General features: G+C 36.7%; 1 protein-coding gene across 1 annotated transcript in view; it reads left to right on the top strand.

Moving 5' to 3' along the window:
• TTC21B (tetratricopeptide repeat domain 21B) overlaps window positions 1-19,253 on the top strand; it is an 85,471-nt gene that overhangs the window by 43,952 nt on the left and 22,266 nt on the right. Inside the window, exons 16-22 of the mRNA XM_090280429.1 lie at window positions 1,004-1,076; window positions 1,644-1,754; window positions 2,457-2,595; window positions 6,925-7,031; window positions 9,580-9,768; window positions 10,843-10,953; window positions 11,974-12,055. Coding sequence (XP_090136555.1) covers window positions 1,004-1,076; window positions 1,644-1,754; window positions 2,457-2,595; window positions 6,925-7,031; window positions 9,580-9,768; window positions 10,843-10,953; window positions 11,974-12,055 — 812 coding nt within the window. The remainder of the gene's footprint in view (window positions 1-1,003; window positions 1,077-1,643; window positions 1,755-2,456; window positions 2,596-6,924; window positions 7,032-9,579; window positions 9,769-10,842; window positions 10,954-11,973; window positions 12,056-19,253) is intronic.

The following is a 19,253-nucleotide window of genomic DNA, read 5'->3' as shown; positions in this document are numbered from 1 at the left end:
AATGGTTACCCCCCAACCTATAATTTTTTGGTACCTTTATTCCCACATCATTTCAAAATTAAACATAATAGGAAATATACAAGGTCTATTTAAAAAGTATCCAGCCATGTAATATGGAAAATAGGGACATTTATTGAAGAAGATACAAGATACAAGAAACATTGTACATAGGACAATGACACCTCAGTCCTCTTCAAAGTAGGCACCTGGGGCCTCACACAGTTCTCCCAATTGCCATCAGTTGCCCAGTCATATTTTCCTGAATCTCATCAGTGGTCTGAAATCTCCTCCCTTTCACAGGTGATTTCTGCTTTTTCCCAAATCTGGGCTGTCGGGGGGCTTAGTCATGTGGGTGATTTGATGTTTCACCAGAAGACTTGGCACAAGACGTGATGCGTAAGCAAGCGTGTTGTCATGATGAAGCTGCCAATCACCAGTAGTAGCTCATAGCTGTGGCCTTCTGAATTATCCAAATAATTTCCATAGAGGAATGGTCAAGCTTAATGCAAAATTGGATGCAGATTTGTTGCTCTACTCGTGTAGTCATTTTGAATGCAGCAGCCACACAGCACACATGCTCACTCAATGGTGTGTACCGTCCCCCACTGACTAGTACAGTGAAGTCATCACTGTTCGCACATGAGCATTCCCGTCCACTCCTTTGCTCCAGGTTACATTGATGTTGTGCAAACCATTCTCATTATATTAACAGTGGTTGGACTTTTTATGTACAAACTTCATATTTCTGGATAGAATTTACCTACCTGTATGTACTCTGTTTCCTGCTTTTTAGAAAATGCAAAGATTTAATGAAAAAATGGTCGATCTAGCATAAACAATCGGGTGTGGATATGGGTTGGATTTTTTTCTACAGTATTATACTGTTGGATATGTAGAAGGTACTCTGAAGGCTACTGGTTAATTGAAATAAATTAGTTTCCCCTTTTTTAGTTTAAAAGATATTTGTATTCAATATACTAAATAGAGTTGGTCTAATTTCCAGAGAAATTGCTGAAAGAATGCCCAGCCCTCGTTCTTTTCTTCTCCTTGGAGATGCATACATGAATATTCAAGAGGTAAAGTTTCTGGTATTATTAAACTTAGATGTAGAAAAATTTCATTATGATTAGTATAATTTTTTTTAAAGGATGCTTACTCAATGAAAGGAGACAACCATTACAATAAAAAAGTTTTTCTTTTCAAATTGAGATCCAGTAATTCAACACTGTCATTATTTAAAACAGAGATGATGTTGGAAGCAAGTTGAGAGTCTCCTTTAAACATCAGGATGAAGAGAACTATTGACTATGATGGTGTTTTCTTTAAAGGAATGCAATCTTCTGGCTTTATCGGCTTTTATGATGGCTGCCAGAAATGAAGAGTCAAGAAGCTATCTTTGAGTTCTCACATTATTATTTATGAAGGCAAGGGAACAATTAACATGAGTGGGAGTATACTGATTAGTTATACCTATTCTGCTATTATCTCTGAAATTATTAAGGTTTCTGGAGTTAACTGCGTGTTTTATTAGTCTTAAGTATTCCAAATGAAAAACTGAATTCCATAAATAAAATGTTACCATCGGTGGGATCCAGCCAAACTGTTTATTCATTCCTATTTTTCCTCTCTGTCAACATTATTAGCCTGAAGAAGCCATAGTAGCATATGAGCAAGCATTAAATCAAAACCCCAAAGATGGAACACTGGCAAGCAAAATTGGGAAAGCACTTGTGAAAACTCATAACTATTCAAAGGTAAGTACTTTATAACTTAAAATCTATCTGTGGGATTAAGATTTTCAGACTTTTTTTCTATGAGAGGCCTTCAGCAAGCCCTGTCTGTATCTCGATGGTTGTAAATCTCCAAATTTGTGCCCATAAACTAATTTGTGCTAAAGGTTTTCCCATGTCTCACATTCTTGTTCATTGCATTTTGCAAAGACTGAAATAAAGTTTACTTCAGGCTTCATCTTGCACCTAAATTCTTATCACTAGATCACTATGATAAACTTGCTATTGTTAATATCAATTTCATTATATGAAAAAGCATAATAGATGTCCTTTCTGTTGAATAAATTTAGTAAGCAATGTGTCTTGAGGATTGATTTCTTTTTTTCCCTAGTAGAAATAGTTTTGCTTTCTTCCTAGTAACTATTGAACATATATACAACAGCTAGTATTGCATTTGATAACGTTCACCGACTTCTGGACTAAAACCAGAAAAACAAATATTGCCAGGCAGTTTTTTAGCTACTGATTCATGAAATGCTGCTTGCCTTGTGTGATGTTTGATTCTCTAAGGAAAATGGCATACTTAACTGATAGTATAGGCTCATGCTAAGCTTCTCCTTGGTTATTTTCAATTATATATATGTTTAAATCTGTGTGTAAAGTACCTATGCTTGAATGCCATTCCCATTGCCCTTTCTTTCCTAACTAAAATGGGATTTTGTTTAGGCAATCACTTACTATGAAGCCGCACTGAAAAGTGGACAACAAAATTATCTTTGCTATGACCTGGCCGAGCTTTTATTAAAATTGAAATGGTATGACAAAGCAGAAAAAGTTCTTCAGCATGCTCTAGCTCATGAACCAGGTATGAAAAATATGTATACCTGATACACCTGATCTGTTTTATTTTTATATTATATAAGTGTGCATTTGTGTTCCCAGTATTTTATATATGAAGTCGGTTATTTCACTGACCAGAATATCATTCTACCAAAATAAGATATTTGAAAAATCTGTAACTGATTTATGAAATAGTTACTTGCATTATAGAAAGATGCAGTATTCCTTCACTTATCATGGGTATTACGTTCTAGACACCACCGCGATAGGTGAAAATCTGCATTTATTTTAGTATTTATATATATTTTAAGGCTTTATAAACCCTTCCCACACACTTATAATCTGTTCCCAATTCCTTATTAACCTTTCCCACTCCCTTATTAACCTTTTCCACACTTTTATAAACACTACTTATGTTCTTAAACATATTCTACACTCTTAAACCTACGTAACTTTAATAACATAAGTATACAGTACCGCAAAATCCTGCGATATAGTGAAAAATCCATGATAAATAAATATAATATTTTTAAAGAGGCCGTGATAAGTGAACCGCGATATAGAGAGGGACTACTGTACTTTCCAAAATGATGTAAAGGAAGTTTCTTTTAAATTGCAACTACACCTACTGTTTAAACAAGTAAGCATTTTTATAATTTTTTTTTTAAATTCACCATGTAAGAATATAATGTGTAAGGCTCCAGTTTCTCCTATTAATTCCACTTGCCCTGTTCTCAAACTGTTTCCCTAGAAGTAACCATTCTTGTGTTTTAATGTATCTTTTATCTATATGTAAATATATACATGTAATATGCATAATTTTCCTTTTCAAAATATATCATTCTTTTTATTCTACAATATTTTCACATACAGTATGTCCCAGAGATAGTTGATGTCAGGACATTCATATCATTCTATTTTCTGGCATCATACTATTATATAACTGCAAATTATATAACTTTCCCCCAATTATTGCACATTTAATCTGTTTTCAATTCTTTTGATATTATATACCATGTTACAGTAAATGTTCTTGTATCACATTTGTTGATGTACACTTGCTTATATGTATTTCTTACCAGCAAGATGCTAAGTCAAAGGATATGTGCATTTAAAATTTAATTGGATACTATCAAATTGCCTTGTTACAAGTTTGTACAGATTTTAAAGATCTGTATTTTTATTGAAATCTGGTATTTGCTCATTGCCAAAACTTAAAAGATGAGAGAAGTGAATGAGAGTTGTGTCCTCTCCCACTCTGCAGCGAAAACTATGTTTAACAACTCACGTATCATCCTGATCAGTCTCCCTGCCCCTACCTCTCATTATCTCTTTCTCACACAGAATTACATACCACTTACATTCTATCAGAATGGAATCATATTACACCTATCAGTCCGTAGTATGCATTTTGGCAAATAGACCTCTTCTTTATTTTTTTAGCATAGGTATTTTATTGTACATTGACATCATAATTTATTTGGTGAGTCCACTATTGATAGCCCTGGCTATTGTGGCTCAGTTGGTTGAGTGTCCTCCTGCCAACTGAAAAGTCGCAAGTTTGATTCTCAGTCAGGGCACATGCCTAGGTTGTGAGTTCTATCCCAGGTTGGGGCGCGTACGAAAGGCAGCCCATCAATGTTTCTCTCTTACATAAATGTCTGTCTGTCTCTCTCTCTCTCTCTCCCTCCCTCTCTCCCTCTGTCCTTCCCTCTCCTTCCCTTCCCCTCTCTCTAAAATCAATATGCATGTCCTTAGGTAAGGATAAAAAAAAATTAAAAAATAAATTAAAGGTTGGAAACAACAGTGAGACAAAATTCTTGTTTATATACTGCTGTATACTTCCTGGAATTGAGTCTTGCCGCATTGTTCTTTCTTAAGGCTATAGCTGTCACAGCACAATGTAAAATTAATTCTAGGGAAAAAAAACTTAATTTGTACTTCTTTGTTGACTGGTAAGTTTAGACACCATTTTATGTCTAAAGATCATATTTTATTCTAGGAATTTTCTATTCATATATTTTGTCTTTAATCCTTTACCTGTTACTTATTGATCTATTACCAATTATTCATGTTTCCGATGTTTTCTTCCATGCTGTCCTTTCTTTATCACATTTCTCATTTCCTTGGTCAAATAGAATATTTAATAGAATATTTAAACAGTCTTTTCTGTGTTTGACTTCTGAATTCCTTGTCATGCTCAGAAAAGCTTTCCTAATCCTAACATTGTAAAACATTTCCTTTTATTTTTTTGAAATTCTTGTACATACTTTTAATTTTTATAATGGAGAAGTTGAATCCACATAACAATTCTTATCAGCTATATAGTTTCCCAAATGGATAGCCAATTATGTAAGTGGCAGTATTGAAATATCTTTATCATATAGTAGTGTTTTTTTATATGACTGATTCTTGGAATCTTTGCTTTGTTGCACGGAAGTATTTTCTTTATTTTGCCAATACCATGTTCACTGTAGCTTTAAAATATATTTGGATACATGATAAAACCAGCTCTCTCTTTTAAGTTTTTTAACATTTCCAAAATGATCTTTTAATTTAACTTTGATAAAGTTGGTGCTTAAATTCTAATTTTGAATGCATTTATGATATATAGTGTTATTAGTTCCATAAAAATATTTACATGGGTCTGTCAGGCTTTGATTAAAACATTGCAAATGGCCTTAAATGTGGATTTTTGAAAAGGCTGTAAACAAGGAGAGATTCAAGTAGTATGTTTTACTTATATGGGTATAAGTAATATTACACCTAATGTAATATAAATACTTTAATAAGTATTTGCTGAACATACCCTATGGTGTATTTAAATGCCATTGTGTGTGTTTTGTTATAATTTCATTAATGTTCATATTAGTTTTTGAGGCAAATATAATTTTCCCCATTTTTCAGTTAACAGTCTTAAGACTGAGTTTCATTGATGTGCCCAGGTTCACCTAGCTGATAAATAGCAACACCTGGGTTCTAATAAACATCTTAAAGTTAGCATAGCTAAAACCACAGTCCTAATGTGCTTCCCTGCATCTATTCTGCCTGCAGCCTTCTCCGTCCCAGTAACTCCGTCCTTCATTGTAGTTGACAAGAGCCAGAATCCTTGCCTTCACCCTGTCTTTGAACCTTCTTGACTCTACCTTTAGATATATTCTGATCCTTAATACGTCTCACTGTTTCCACTGCTTTCACCCTTGACCCAGCCGCCATCATCCTTTAAACAGATTAGGACAGTAGCCTCCCAGCTGGTCTCCCCGTTTTCATCCTCACACCCCACACCACTTGCCACAGCCATTCTCAACCCAGCAGCGTCACTGAGCCTTTTAAACCGCGTAGGTCCTGTCTGACCAAGCTCCTGTGTGTCCCATGTCCCTCGGAGTTAAGCTGAAGACCTCACAGTGGGTTACGCGGCTGTTCACACACTGCGCTGCTCCTCTGACGCCTCATTCTCCACTCCTGTCACCAGGGCTGTAGCCTCCTTGTTCCCTGGGCCGCCTGAGAGCTTTGCTTACCTATAAATGAGCAATAGCAGAATCTGCCCCTCAGGTTGAGGTTCCAGAGAAATAACTTACGTAAACCACTTCCAGCAGATTGTGGCACAGACCGTGCACTTCATCGGTGGTGAAGCACATTTCTGTTCATTATCCGGGTTCTCTTACTGCTCTTAGATCACAAAGTAGTAATACTAAATATTTAAATCGCACTCACTACATACCACACTTTATTTTAATTGCTTTGCATATGTTAAATTATTTCGTACTTATTAACTACAGATTTTACAACCACCCTATGAGATAGGTAGTGTTGTTACCTTCCCTCCTCTGCAGATGGAAGGGAGGCATGTCATTAAGTGCCTCATTCAAGGTTAAATAGCTAGTAAGTGTTGAAGCCTAAATTTGAAACCAGACTGGTTGGCGTCAAAGTCATTGTTCTTAATGGCTATGCTTTGTTGCTTATCAAATATTTATTATTTTAAAAACAGCAGTTACTTCTTCATTGCATGCAGAAACTACTCTATCTTGCCTTTTAATGACTTCAGTAAACAGAAGTTTTTATGTATTTAACAATGAAAATTGAAATTATTAGCTGAGTTATGTTATTTCTAAATATATGTCTTAAGAAAAACCTCCAGTTGTTACCCAGTTCTTTAACTTTTCCTCCAACTAGTTTTGAATCCTATTGTTTTTTAATGTGGCCATTCTTAAGTTAACTGACTGAAAAATTTTTAACTTTATTCACTGTTTTTCAAAATCATTCTTTCTAAAGGCCGGTTTTAAAACTGGTAGAAAAATGTAAACATTTCTTTAAAATTAATATTTTTTCCCAATGTAACTCAATTCTTTCATAGTAAATGAACTGTCGGCTCTCATGGAAGATGGACGTGCTCAAGTTCTTCTAGCAAAAGTTTATAGTAAAATGGAAAGACCTGGTGATGCAATCACTTCGTTGCAGCAGGTAAATGCCTTTGTCGTGAGTGTGGCTGTGTGGCGGGAGGTGGGGCAGAAGGAAATGTGCCACGGGTAAGAGTGAGACAGTCTCCTTTGACCCATGAGTCACAGAAAATAAGTCAAAACAGAAATAAGGATTGAATGCCTATGGGTTGTACTGTTTAAATATATTATTGCTAATTATTATAATAAATAGGGAAGTTGATATTTTTAATCCTGTTTTACAGCTGAGGATGTTTGTTTTAAAAACTTGCATGAGGTCACGTGACTGGTATCATAAATGGGATTTGAACTCAGTTTTTTTTTCTTTATATCTTCTTACTTTTCTTTTTAATATTTTGTGGTTTTTATTATAGGGGTTTTACGTACTTGTCCTTCGAAGTAGTCTCTAAGTAGCTGGTGTTTTTTGATGATTTTTCAATTTCTAGTTTGCTAATGATTCTCTTTATAATTTAAATTTTATCTTAATTCACTTTCTGCATCGATCTGGATGGTCATGTGACTATTCTTTTTATTCTGTTAATGTGGTATATTAAATTGATTGGTTTTCAAAAGTTAAACTACCCTTATGTTCCTGAATTACATGTGACATTTTTTGTAATTTTTTAAAACAATATTGCTGGAATTTAAAGATATTAGCTAATATTTTGTTCAAGATTTGTGCATCTATTTTCATGAGAGAGATTGGTCTATAAACAATTATTAAATGTTTTATATTTTATTTTGATGTGGTCTTCAGTAAAATATGTATATTATAATGCTGTTCAGGTACAAAGGGAAAATTAAGAAGTTTATGAAATTGTGTATCTATAAACTTCAGTTTACCCAAAGGCGTTAGGTAATTTACAAGAATATATATTATAAAATAAGGAAGGAGGAAGTAAATGCATTAACAATCAAGTTTAATATAGTTATTTTAACATAATTTTAGGTGTTATCTTCCTGGAAACCAAGGAAAAACATAGGGAATGGTATTAATTCTTTAAGAACATTTTATTCTGTATGGAAATGTTTTTTAATGATCAGTGCATATATGTACCTAACAGAAATTGAACAATCTTTTATGAAATGTCTTTAAGAGAAAATGGAAAAATCTTTTGCTTAAAAAATTATCCCTGTTTATTTACCTTTAAGAAAGTTGCAAAACATCTCTAGATCTAAGTTACAAATGTGTTTCTCTAGGAAGTTCAACTAATGAGGCCCACATATTCGACTCTGTAGAGATAGAGTTGATGCAGAGATAAAACTCAGACTATTTAGGCAAAGAATTGCTCATCTTTTAGACCTAAGGTGACCATATAATTTATCATTCAAGCCAAAATACTTTTGAGGGGAAAAGAAGGCGCCATTAGTAATTAAGTTGGCACAACAGGTATAAAAGGGTATTGCCGGGTGGAAAAGTACAATTACCCTATTTATACCAATTGTTTTAGAGTTCTTTGACTTTGAGAGTAAGTATGTAAGTACACGTGCGTGCATGCAAAACCATGCGCACAGGTATATTCATATGTATATAAAACATCACATATACCAATGTATGTATATCTCTGTACTTTATAAGCTTAGTAACAGAACCAAAATAAAAATTTCATGGAACAGTCTAACATTTACCACATGCTATATACACTAATATTTTATAATCCTTTCTTTTTCATTTCCAGAAGAATGCATATTTTGGTACCCTAAATTAATATTATGACCTGTGGTTCCAAAAAATACTCAGCTTTAAACCATATTCATTAAATACCAGTTGTCAACCAACATTTTGACAGGAGTCTCAAAAAAGACTCCCTGAGTAACACAATGTGTGGCAGATGGTGAACATTCCCTGTTTGTTACATGAATGCATGAATGCATTAGTGAATGATTAGCTCAAAGTTAAATTTTGTTCTGCAGGCTTAAAGCATGGTAGTTCTCTGTCACTTATTAAGGGAAGGTCTTAAGTGTGTCAGAAAACAGAAGTGTGGGTGGAAAGGCTGATGTTCATCTAATTTAGCAACCTCCTCTACATTCATACCCTGAGGAAGGCCTCCATCTTCTTTCCAGGTGTCTGGGTAACATAGGACACACCATCAATTGATTAGCAATTTTCCGTTATTAGATATTTGGGTTGTTTTCAGATTTTTTTGTTTTTGTTTTTATTGTTCTTTGTTTTTATAACATATAAAAAAATGTTTTTCTTTGTAACAAATAGCATGTTTCTTATTTTTTCTTTTTCCTCAGTACTTTCCCAAGACTGGAACAATATTTTTTCCAAATATTTGTTTTATGTTGCATTTCGTCCTCAGTGAGCTTACTGTACATGTCCTTATAACAGTGGGGGAAGACTCAGTAATTTTTGTGCCTTCGTTTGGAAAGTATGGGCATGCTGGCTCATTTGCAAACAAGTGTATGGTTAAGACCTCAATTAAGACTTTGGATCAGGCTTTGTTACCTGGAGGGCCAGTGATGCTTCAATAAATCTGTAAAATTTATGCTATGTGTTCACTATTGAGACTTGTTTAACTTATATCTCTTTTTTAAGAAATTTCTTTTTATCCTTGTTTTTTTTCTAGGCTCGAGAGTTACAAGCTCGGGTACTAAAACGTGTTCAGATGGAACAACCAGATGCAGTTCCTGCACAGAAGCATTTAACAGCTGAAATTTGCGCAGAGATTGCAAAACATTCTGTTGCTCAGCGAGACTATGAAAAAGCAATTAAGTTTTATAGGGAAGCGCTTGTTCATTGTGAAACAGATAATAAGGTCAGTACCTTTATAAAATTTTAAACACCTTTTATTCCAGATGTCATCTAATTTCCCCCAATGTAAAAGTCTTACCAGTTTATTTATTTTCAAATAAAGATTTGAAAAGAAATATAGCAAAAATACAAGTTAAAAAATATTGTTTCTATAAATTCTTCAAAATACTTGCATGATGCCTTAAATTAATAAGTTAGAATCTAAAAATTATTATGAAATAAGTGATATAAAGTAAATCTGCAAGTTCTTTGATTTTTAATATTCATTTGTGTTTTAATAATCACTTTAAAAAATGTCTCAGTCTCAAATATCTGGTTGTAGATGATCAATTTAGCTTACTAAACAGCTGTTGTATGCCTCTGTTTTTCTATTGCTATTTGGTGTTGGGTCTGCAAAAATAGCTAGATTGAATCTCTTACCTCAGATGACACAGTGTGACAATAAATGACCAGTTATGTAAACTGACATTTTATTTCTCAGATAGTTAATAGATGATTGATTTTTTTCTTAACAATCTAATAAATAGCTAAATACTTAAATAAGTGACGCAGAAGAAAAAGCAATCACATTCTAGAATTTAAAGTTCAGGATTGAACATTTTGAAATTAGTATAACTCTTTCAGATGAAAGGCAAAAATAACCTTTATTAAGTTATAACCAAACAGATAACCTTTTTCAGTGATGGTTAAAGGAGCTATACTTCTAGTTTAAATATAAAGCATACCTTAGGAATGAATTATCTGCTAAAAAGCTTTTTATTTTAAAAATGAGAAAACAGGTTTTGAGAGGTAAGAAGGACTTAACCCCATCATGGAAAAGCTTAGACTAGAATCTCATCTCCTGATTTAAGATCAGTGTTCTTTCCATAGTGCTTGTGTCTCCCTACTTTTCAGGTGAGTTACCGCCTGTTTTTTTCCTAGTATAAGAGAAAATAAAGATGAGCATGCCCATGGTTTTCCTACCTATCATGCTTGGCATTTTTATTGTGATAGCTTTTGATCAACTAAAGTTTCCTCTGTGTCCAGTTACCTCAGACACTGTTCCAGTTTCTCACTCATGCTGCCCTTCTGTCTGTAGATAATGCTGGAGCTGGCGCGATTATACCTGGCACACGATGACCCTGATGCCTGCCTGCGTCTCTGTGCTCTGCTTCTCCAGAGTGACCAGGACAGCGAAGCCGCCACCACGGTTAGTCCCGCAGACTTCAGAGCTGTGGAGGCAGCTGTGCTTGACATCCCATGGGGGAGTCTCACATTTTACCTCATAAAACTAATACTAGATGTGAGGCCTGGCTCACATTGGCTTTTGGAAGAAATTACATTTTTAACATTATTGGTACATTTTACCAAAGAAAACTAAGAACCTTCTTTATTTTATAAAAATGGTAAACCTATTTTTCTACATAAGGCCTGACTTGCTATCTTGGGCCTAGTTAATTTTCCTTTATGCCTAAGAGGGTGCTTGGTTATGAGAAGTTCATGTCGTAAAGCCGTAATTTGCTAGAGACTTAACTTCTTTAAGTACTTACTTCGACATGCCGGACTAATGCGTAAGTTTCAGTGGGACTTTTGGAGTTATGGAAAAAAACTTCATTTATTATCCCAAGGTGGTGTGCTTTCTGCAGAATTTAGTTTTTCTTTCTAATTTTTACTGGGGTTAGGATATTTGTTAGCTTTTTAAAAAGCTGTATAGCTGATAGTTTGTGAGGTTCATTCAAAGTTATTACTGTAACTAAAGAGACATATAAGAAGTCTCCCTTTAAAAACATACAAAAGAAAATCTCAGTAGATCTTGCTTATTTGGAATCCCTTTGAAATATTTAGAATTTAGGAGTGTTTTTGTTTGTTTTTTTTTTTAATCTCCTTGTCATTCTAGCCAAGCCCAGTAAAGCATCTTTCTATGATAGTACATATAGCATGCAGTTTCCTTCAAATTTCTGTTTTAAAATAACCACATGGAGCATATTTTCTGCTAAAAATACAGTTTCACATACTTGACCATCTTCTGTCATGCTGATCTCAGTGCTAATCTGCATACAGTGAACTTGAATTTTAAATGGCTCCTTTTTATCAAACTTTCCCCTCATGTTTTTCAAATGTATTTTCAGAGTGCTAAATCTTGCTAGGAGATATATGCTTGATAGGAGATACAATGTCATAAAAAATATGTGACATTATTTTTAAAAACAATTTTTTTTTACCTTTTTAGATGATGGCAGATATCATGTTCAGGAAACAGAACTATGAACAAGCAGTGTTTCATTTACAACAGCTTTTAGAACGCAAGCCAGGTAAATATCCCTTTATTATATTTTTCAAATGCAGTCAACCCTTTTTGCTGTTACGCTTCTTGGAAAAACCCCAGTCCTGGTTGAATCCAGGTCTGTGCTTACTCCACACCCTGGAGCATCTGACATGGTTGTAAGGGAACTGCAACACCATTGACCAGTCTCCCTTTAAATTATGACTACAGACCCCAAATGGGCCCTCAGATGCTACTAGGTAATCCTACTGTGTTTCTCTAATGAACACTCACTCCAGCTACTTTTTACACCTTCTCTTCTCTCCTCAAACCTCCAACGCCCTTTCCCCTTCCTTGTTCTTAGCCAGAAACCCTAGCCTCCCAATTCCCTGAGAAAATGTGGGCCCCTGAAAAAGAAGATCCATCCTCCGTCCCTGTCCACCTGCGCCCCAGCCATTGTCCTCCCAGGTCTGTGGTCCCAGCCACAGCCAGCTTCCCTCTGGGCGCACTGGACACCCCTCACCTACTGAGGGGCTTTACTCCTGCTCGTCCCTCTCTCCTGCTCCATCATTTTTGTCCCAGTCAGCACACAAACACGCTGAGATAGCTCGCACCTTAAATACATTGATAAATAACAACCAACTCTTAACTCTCCATTTAATCTTTCCTTCCAATTACTACTCCATCTCCCCTTCTTCCTTTATAGTAGATTTCCTCTAAAACAATTTATGTAAATGCTGTCTCTGTCTTCTTCACTTGTGAGCTCCAGCGAAGCAGCTTCTGCAAGGCAGCCAGTGACCTCCACACTGCTGGACCTAGGGCTTCATTCTCAGCTCTGCTTCCTTGGTCTATCGCTGTAGTGTTAGCACAGCTTGTCCTGCTCCCCCGTGAAAGACTGCCTCCTGAGATGCGAGGCGTATGTGGTTTGTCGTCTCCTAGCTGTCCTCTGTCAGGTCTGTCTTCTCTTTATGACCTTTAAATATCAGAATGGTTTAGGCCTCAGTTTTTGAACCTTTTAACGTATTGTAATAGTTCCCTCCCCTGAGTGACTTCATCCAGGCCCATGGCGTTTAGTCCTGTGTATGTGCTGGTACCTCCCAAACGTGATCTCTAGTGCTGACTCACAGGGTTGGGCAAAAGTAGGTATACCGTTGTGAGGACACAAAGCAGAGCGTATTCTTGTATTATTATTTATTTATTATGCATTATCATTACTAACCTACTTTTGCCCACCCCTGCACACCACTGCCTGTTCGCATTGCCACTCAGCTATCCAGGAGGGTCTCCAGTTTAACATGTCCAAAATGAGCACAGTGATACCTCAGCTAACGAGTGACCCTGCTAACGCATTTTTTGGCTAACAAAGATGTTTTTTGTTGTTTTCGAACTTGGCTAACGAATGTTTTAGTGAGTGTGCGCACTAACGAAAAGCAGCAACCGTGAATGGTTGGGCCATTCCAGGGGCTTTTCCGTCTGTGTGTGTGTGACAAAGAAATGAACTGAGCACATCACATAGGGGAGACCCACCAACCCGACTGGGTTGTTTACGTCTGAGACAGTGAGGAGTGAGATGCCTGATAGCATAAGCTGCTTCGGATCTGATGATGAGGTACATCAGAAGGTGAGAGAGGCCATTGCTGTGACCTTCTAGAGAGGGGCTTCCAGAGTGCCGCAGAGGGAAACTTCTCATTCCAGTGTCAGCACAGTGCACGCTCCGTGGGCAGCATCCAGAACGAATTAAATGATTTTCTATAGAAACCTACCGGAAATCACGTTTCGACTAATGAATGTGATTCTGGAACGAATTATCTTCTTTAGCCGAGGTATCACTGTACTTGATCTTCAGCTTCCCTCCAAATCTGCTCCTTCTCCATTGCTCATCTCAGTAACTAGCATCACCATTTACCTGTGTACCAGGCCCCAAACCTTCGTTTCCTTTGGTTCACTTTTCTTCATACACCATGTCCATTCTGTGAGAATTCCACCACTTTTTTCAACCCCCACGTCTACCACCCTGGTCTCAGCCCTCTTTGTCTTTCACCCAAGTTACTGCAACATTCTCATAACCCATCTCTGTTTCTAGTTCTTGCCTGCAAATAGTTTAGAAATACTTTTAGCTGAAAATAGCAGAGAACCGCCCCACGCTTCTGAAAAAGAAAACTTCTGTAGCTTTTATTGTTCCCTTATGTAAAAGAAATTTAGAAGTGGATTATGGGAGTAATGGCATAGTATCATCAGAAAACCCAAGTTCTTTTTCTTCTATCATCATGAGTCTCACTTCCATTCTATATAGCACCTTACGGTCCAAGATGACTGCTGCAGCCATGAACCTTGATGTTCTAGGGCCTGCCCCAGGGGCGGTGATGGGGAAGTGAGCTAAAGGGCCAGTGAACCATCTTGTTTTTATTTTCTTTAAAAAATCCTTCCTAGAAACACCTCCATGGCTACAAAAAAGGGTGAGAAATGTCATCTTTTAGCTAAACACAGTGCCACGTGAAAACAAATCAGGATTCTGATAGTGAAGAAGAGAGAGAGAGTGGATATTAGGCAGGCAGGGGTCCACGTAGGGTAGTGCTTTGGGACTTTGCTGTTCCCTCTTCCCGGAACATGCTGCTCCCAAACAGTCATGTAGTAGCCACTCCATTTCATTCAGGACTCTGCTCCCATTGCCTCTTCCTGGGAGTGCCCTTCCTTGTCCATCCTGTATCAGAAACATCTCTTACTGTATGCTCCCATCTTTTTATCCTACTTTTTATATCACTCTTGTAAAACAAAACAAATTGTAAATTATAGAACATAAGCAACAAATGGCCAGGAACTTTGACTTCATTGCTGTGTTTCCAAGCCTTAGAACCATATCTGCCAAGTTGAATATCAGAAGGAAAGAAGAGTAGGGGGAGAAAATGAAGGAAGAAAAAAAGTGAGGGAGCTGAGGGAAAGGGAAAAGAGGAAAGGAGGGTTGAAACAGTGGTGTGTGTCACTTATACGAGGGGGGACCATGAAAAGACTGGAATATTTTCTGGTTGGTGGGCCCCTTGTAATTCAAGCTTCACCCATTAAGTGAGTGTTCTAGGAACCCATCTGTACCCATGTACCAGCTTGTGGCGGTGTGAGAAACTGTTCGGCTTCAGTGAATTTTTTTTGAAGACTCAGTGCATTTTCCCATTTCATGATGGGTGATTTATGAGTGCACCTGCCAACACTGCGCTGAGTTTTCAGCAGTTTTTTTTACCAAAAACAACATGACCCACATTACCCTCCCTCCCTATTCACCCGATCTTTCCCCAAGCGACTTAGTTTTTGTCTCCCCAGATGAAAAAAGTCCTCAAAGGGAAATGAATGTGTTGCTGAGGTGGGTGAGGTGAAACAAAAAAATAGCAGAAGCACTAAAAGGCATCAAAATCAATGAGTTCAAAAACTGTTTGGAGCAGTAGACAGGTGTTTTGCATCAAATGGAGAGAACTTTGAAGGTGACTGAAGTTTAAACATGTAAGAGTAAATGCACAGTTTTTTATAAATAAATTCCAGGGTTTTTTTTTTTGCTGCCCCCCTTGTATGTATTACTGAAGAAGTAATCAGAGGAAGTTCTAGAGTGGCCACTCAGTTCTTCTGAACACTAATGCGTTCATCTCAGGATGACACCACAGGCAGGCAGAGCTGCCTGGTCAGGGCAGCGTGGACACAGGGGCTGTATGTCAGTAGGGGCAACTCAAAGAACCAGGTACTACTCGTCGGCAGCCGTCCGTCTCGAGAGACGATGGTGTAGCTTCTTAAGAGTCTATCTGCACCGCCGAGAATGGCTGTGCAGTCCGACTCGGGAGTGACACGGTATCTGTCTCCTCCCGTGTTGAATCGACATCTTGCGATGACGCTGGAGTGTCCTCTCCAGTGAAGCTGAAGCTACAGAGCCTGGGCAGGGTGATATGGAGGGTCTGCTGTTGCCCATGCAGCAGACCCCCCCTCTCTTCGCAGCTGAAGGATCCAAGGGAAAGACGGAGTCAATACAGCTTGGGTTCAGGTGCGCCACAGGAGTTGCCGGTGTTGACTACAACGTCAAACCCCCTTAGGGACTCCGGCTCCGGATTTTCTGTCGGGGTTTACTCCCTTAGCCTTTCCCCTGAAGAGGTATGCCGCAAGGCAGTGGAGGTTTTTTGGAGTCAGAGTTTTCCTTCTCTGATGTTCCCTGACTGGAAGATCGAACCAGCGACACTTAGCTCGCAGGCCGACGCTCAATCCACTGAGCCAAACCAGCCAGGACATCAGGTACTACTACTACGTGTTGTATTTACTCATGCTTTTAATTTTAAAGTTTGAATTTATAGAACAGAACTTTCTACTTGCAAATAAAATACCCCTAGTTAGGGCAGAGATTGAAAGAAAAAAATTCTATCTGTTTTTATGGTAATATCAACATTTTAATTTCTTTTTATTATCTCTTAAAATTTTGTCCCACTTTTGGAGTGCTTCAGGCCATGTTTTTGTTTCTGGCCTTACCTGTTCCATTTTGTACTCAGGTGTTCTTTAAAAGAATGCTATTAATTATTGGACTGTCTAACTTCTTCTACTCTTAAGTCCAAAATGCGCACCCATCTTCATATCTCTGTTGCCCAAATCATGATCTTTCTTTCTTTCTTTAGTCATTTGTTTCCTGCCATGTCTACCTTGGATTCTGGACTCTATTCTGTCCCTTTTCCCTTCTCTGAACTACTATTTAAGGTGGCATACATAATATTTTCATTCTTTCTGCCTCAGGCAGTTCCCATATTGCAGCATTTCCCTTTGAGCAAATAATTCAACATGGTTTCTTTAAAAAACCATTGTAAGAAGTCTGAAGAAGCTTTCATCTGTCAGATGAATTTTATCCCACCCAGGTTATTTGGCATTAACATCTTTACCAAATAGATAAAAAGAAAATTGGCTTAGTAGACTGGTGACTTTGGACTGTTCATAAACAAATATAAAAATGAATTACAGGTATCCTCTGTATAATACAGTACTTCTATAACATGGTTTCGCTCTAACACGATATAACTGTAGAAGATATCCAAGAGTTGCTGGTAGAAGAAACTGATGAAGCAATTTTGGTGCAAATGACATCTGGAATGTGCCAAGATAACTTAAGGGATGATAACACTGATGAAAACGAGGAAGTTAACCCTTTGAGTGCCATGCATAATTGCTAAAATTAGTGTGAGAAATGCCAGGCTATTTTGCTGAGAAATGCAGGGTTTATGAAAAATGTCTATAAAAACATTATTATTCATAATAATTTTCTGAAAATTTTGCAACATATAGTAAGTACACTTCTTTTGTAAGAAGTGTTCTTTGACGCAATTTAGCAAAAATTTTATTGCATTAAAATTATTTTATTATAACAATTATTTTAGAAAAAATCTTTCCTTCAGTATGAAGTATAATATATGGCATAATATAAAACGTATTATTATAATTTTAAAAAATACATAGCAACATGGATAACAAGCAAGAAGTATGCCAAATATATATTGCATAAATTTTTGAAAAAAAACTTCATAACGTACAAAAAAATGAACACAAATGGCATTCACGCTAGAGACATATATATATATAGATATCAACAGTGAAAAAGTTTATAAACAAAATGCTAACACTGTACCATGAAGCAATGAAAGTGTCCATTTCAAAGGCTTCCTTATCATGCACACTGCATAGAGTTTCAGTGATTATTGCAAAGATAGGTGAAATTAAAAGGACCATTTAAAATGTAAGTAAAAATTACAACAGAATTAATATGTCAGTATTTGAACAAGCGTAAAAATTCGAAATTTGGATCAACACGAGAAGAGGTTATATCAATATATAATCTGAGGTACAAAAAAAGAACAAAACATAAAATACGAATTAGTCCGTTGTTATTTACATTTATAGCCATCGAAAAAAGAGTCGCTGGGAGCGACGCTGGCACTTTTAGGAAAATTTATCAGCGTCGCTCACAGCGACATTGACATTCAAAGGGTTAAACAGTTTACTCTAAAAAGCATAAAGAAAGGCCTAGACTTACCCAACAGTCAAGAGTCATATTTCTTAAATAAAGATCCTTGCGCTGAAAGGAACACAAAGTTTAAGAGAGAACTTCAAACGTGCTTAGCACCGTATAACAAAATTTATAAAGATACCTCAGCTAAAAGAAAGCAATTTAAAATAACAGATTTTTTGCAAAAAGTTAAATGTAGAAATCAAGATAATGCTGAAGAAGGTTCACAGGATGAGATGTATCTTGTCAAAAAGAAAGCGCATTTGGTTAATAGAGCGTAGTAGTGATGATGAAGAAAACATTACTTAATTCATATTAATATGTAATACTTTTAAGGAAAATTGCTTTAATAAAGGTATTTCTCTTAATTATAAAAATGTAATAGTATGTTGTTTTCATTTTTGGAACCTAACCCCTCTTTTTGTACTCGTTCTTTGTTTTGTATAACATGGATTCACATAACACGGCATTTGTTAGGAACCTAAGAACCGTGTTATACGGGGATTACCTGTATTTGTAGATTTAGTATATGAGCCTTATACTCTAGAAATACCAAATGACACACAACCACACCTCCAGGTCTCTGCATGTTTTTTTCCTTTGCCCATAATGCACTTTGCCTTCCTTATTCTTCCACTCCATCTTTCCCTACAAATAATCCAAAACATCCACCCTTCTGACCTCACTGCCACCAACTGCCTCATGAAATGTGATGTGGAGCAGGGCGATCATTTTCCTTGGTTTGCCTGAGACTGACAGGTCTCCCAGAAGGAAAGGCTTTCAAGAAAGTCTCAGCAAGTTGGGATGAGTTGGTCACCCTAATAATAAATAATAAGTCTCTTCCACTGTACCTCTTTATCATATGATTCTGTTACTTTGCTGAAGCATGTATGCATATGTTTGTCATCTCCATTAAACTGCAAACTCTCCAGGTTTACAGGGACCATCTCATACTCATCTGCTATCCCCACCGTCATACGCAGTGATGGTGAAAGGCATACAGACGATACAGAGTAAATGATTATTGGTTGAATGGATCAGTGAATGGCTGTGAAATACTAAGTCATTTAAAAATACAAAAATTTAAGTGAGTTTTTTTAAATATGTTTTATTGATTACGCTGTTACAGTTGTCCCAATTTAATTTCCCTCTGCTCCCCTCCACCCAGTGACCCCCCACCCTCCCTCCAGTTGTCCCCCTCCTTAGTCCATGCCTATTGGTTGTGCATATAGTT

Source organism: Furipterus horrens, unplaced genomic scaffold, assembly GCF_987537825.1.
Source record: "Furipterus horrens unplaced genomic scaffold, mFurHor1.1.pri manual_scaffold_1, whole genome shotgun sequence".
NCBI lineage: Eukaryota > Metazoa > Chordata > Mammalia > Chiroptera > Furipteridae > Furipterus > Furipterus horrens.
This window is presented reverse-complemented; position numbering and strand designations above follow the sequence as displayed.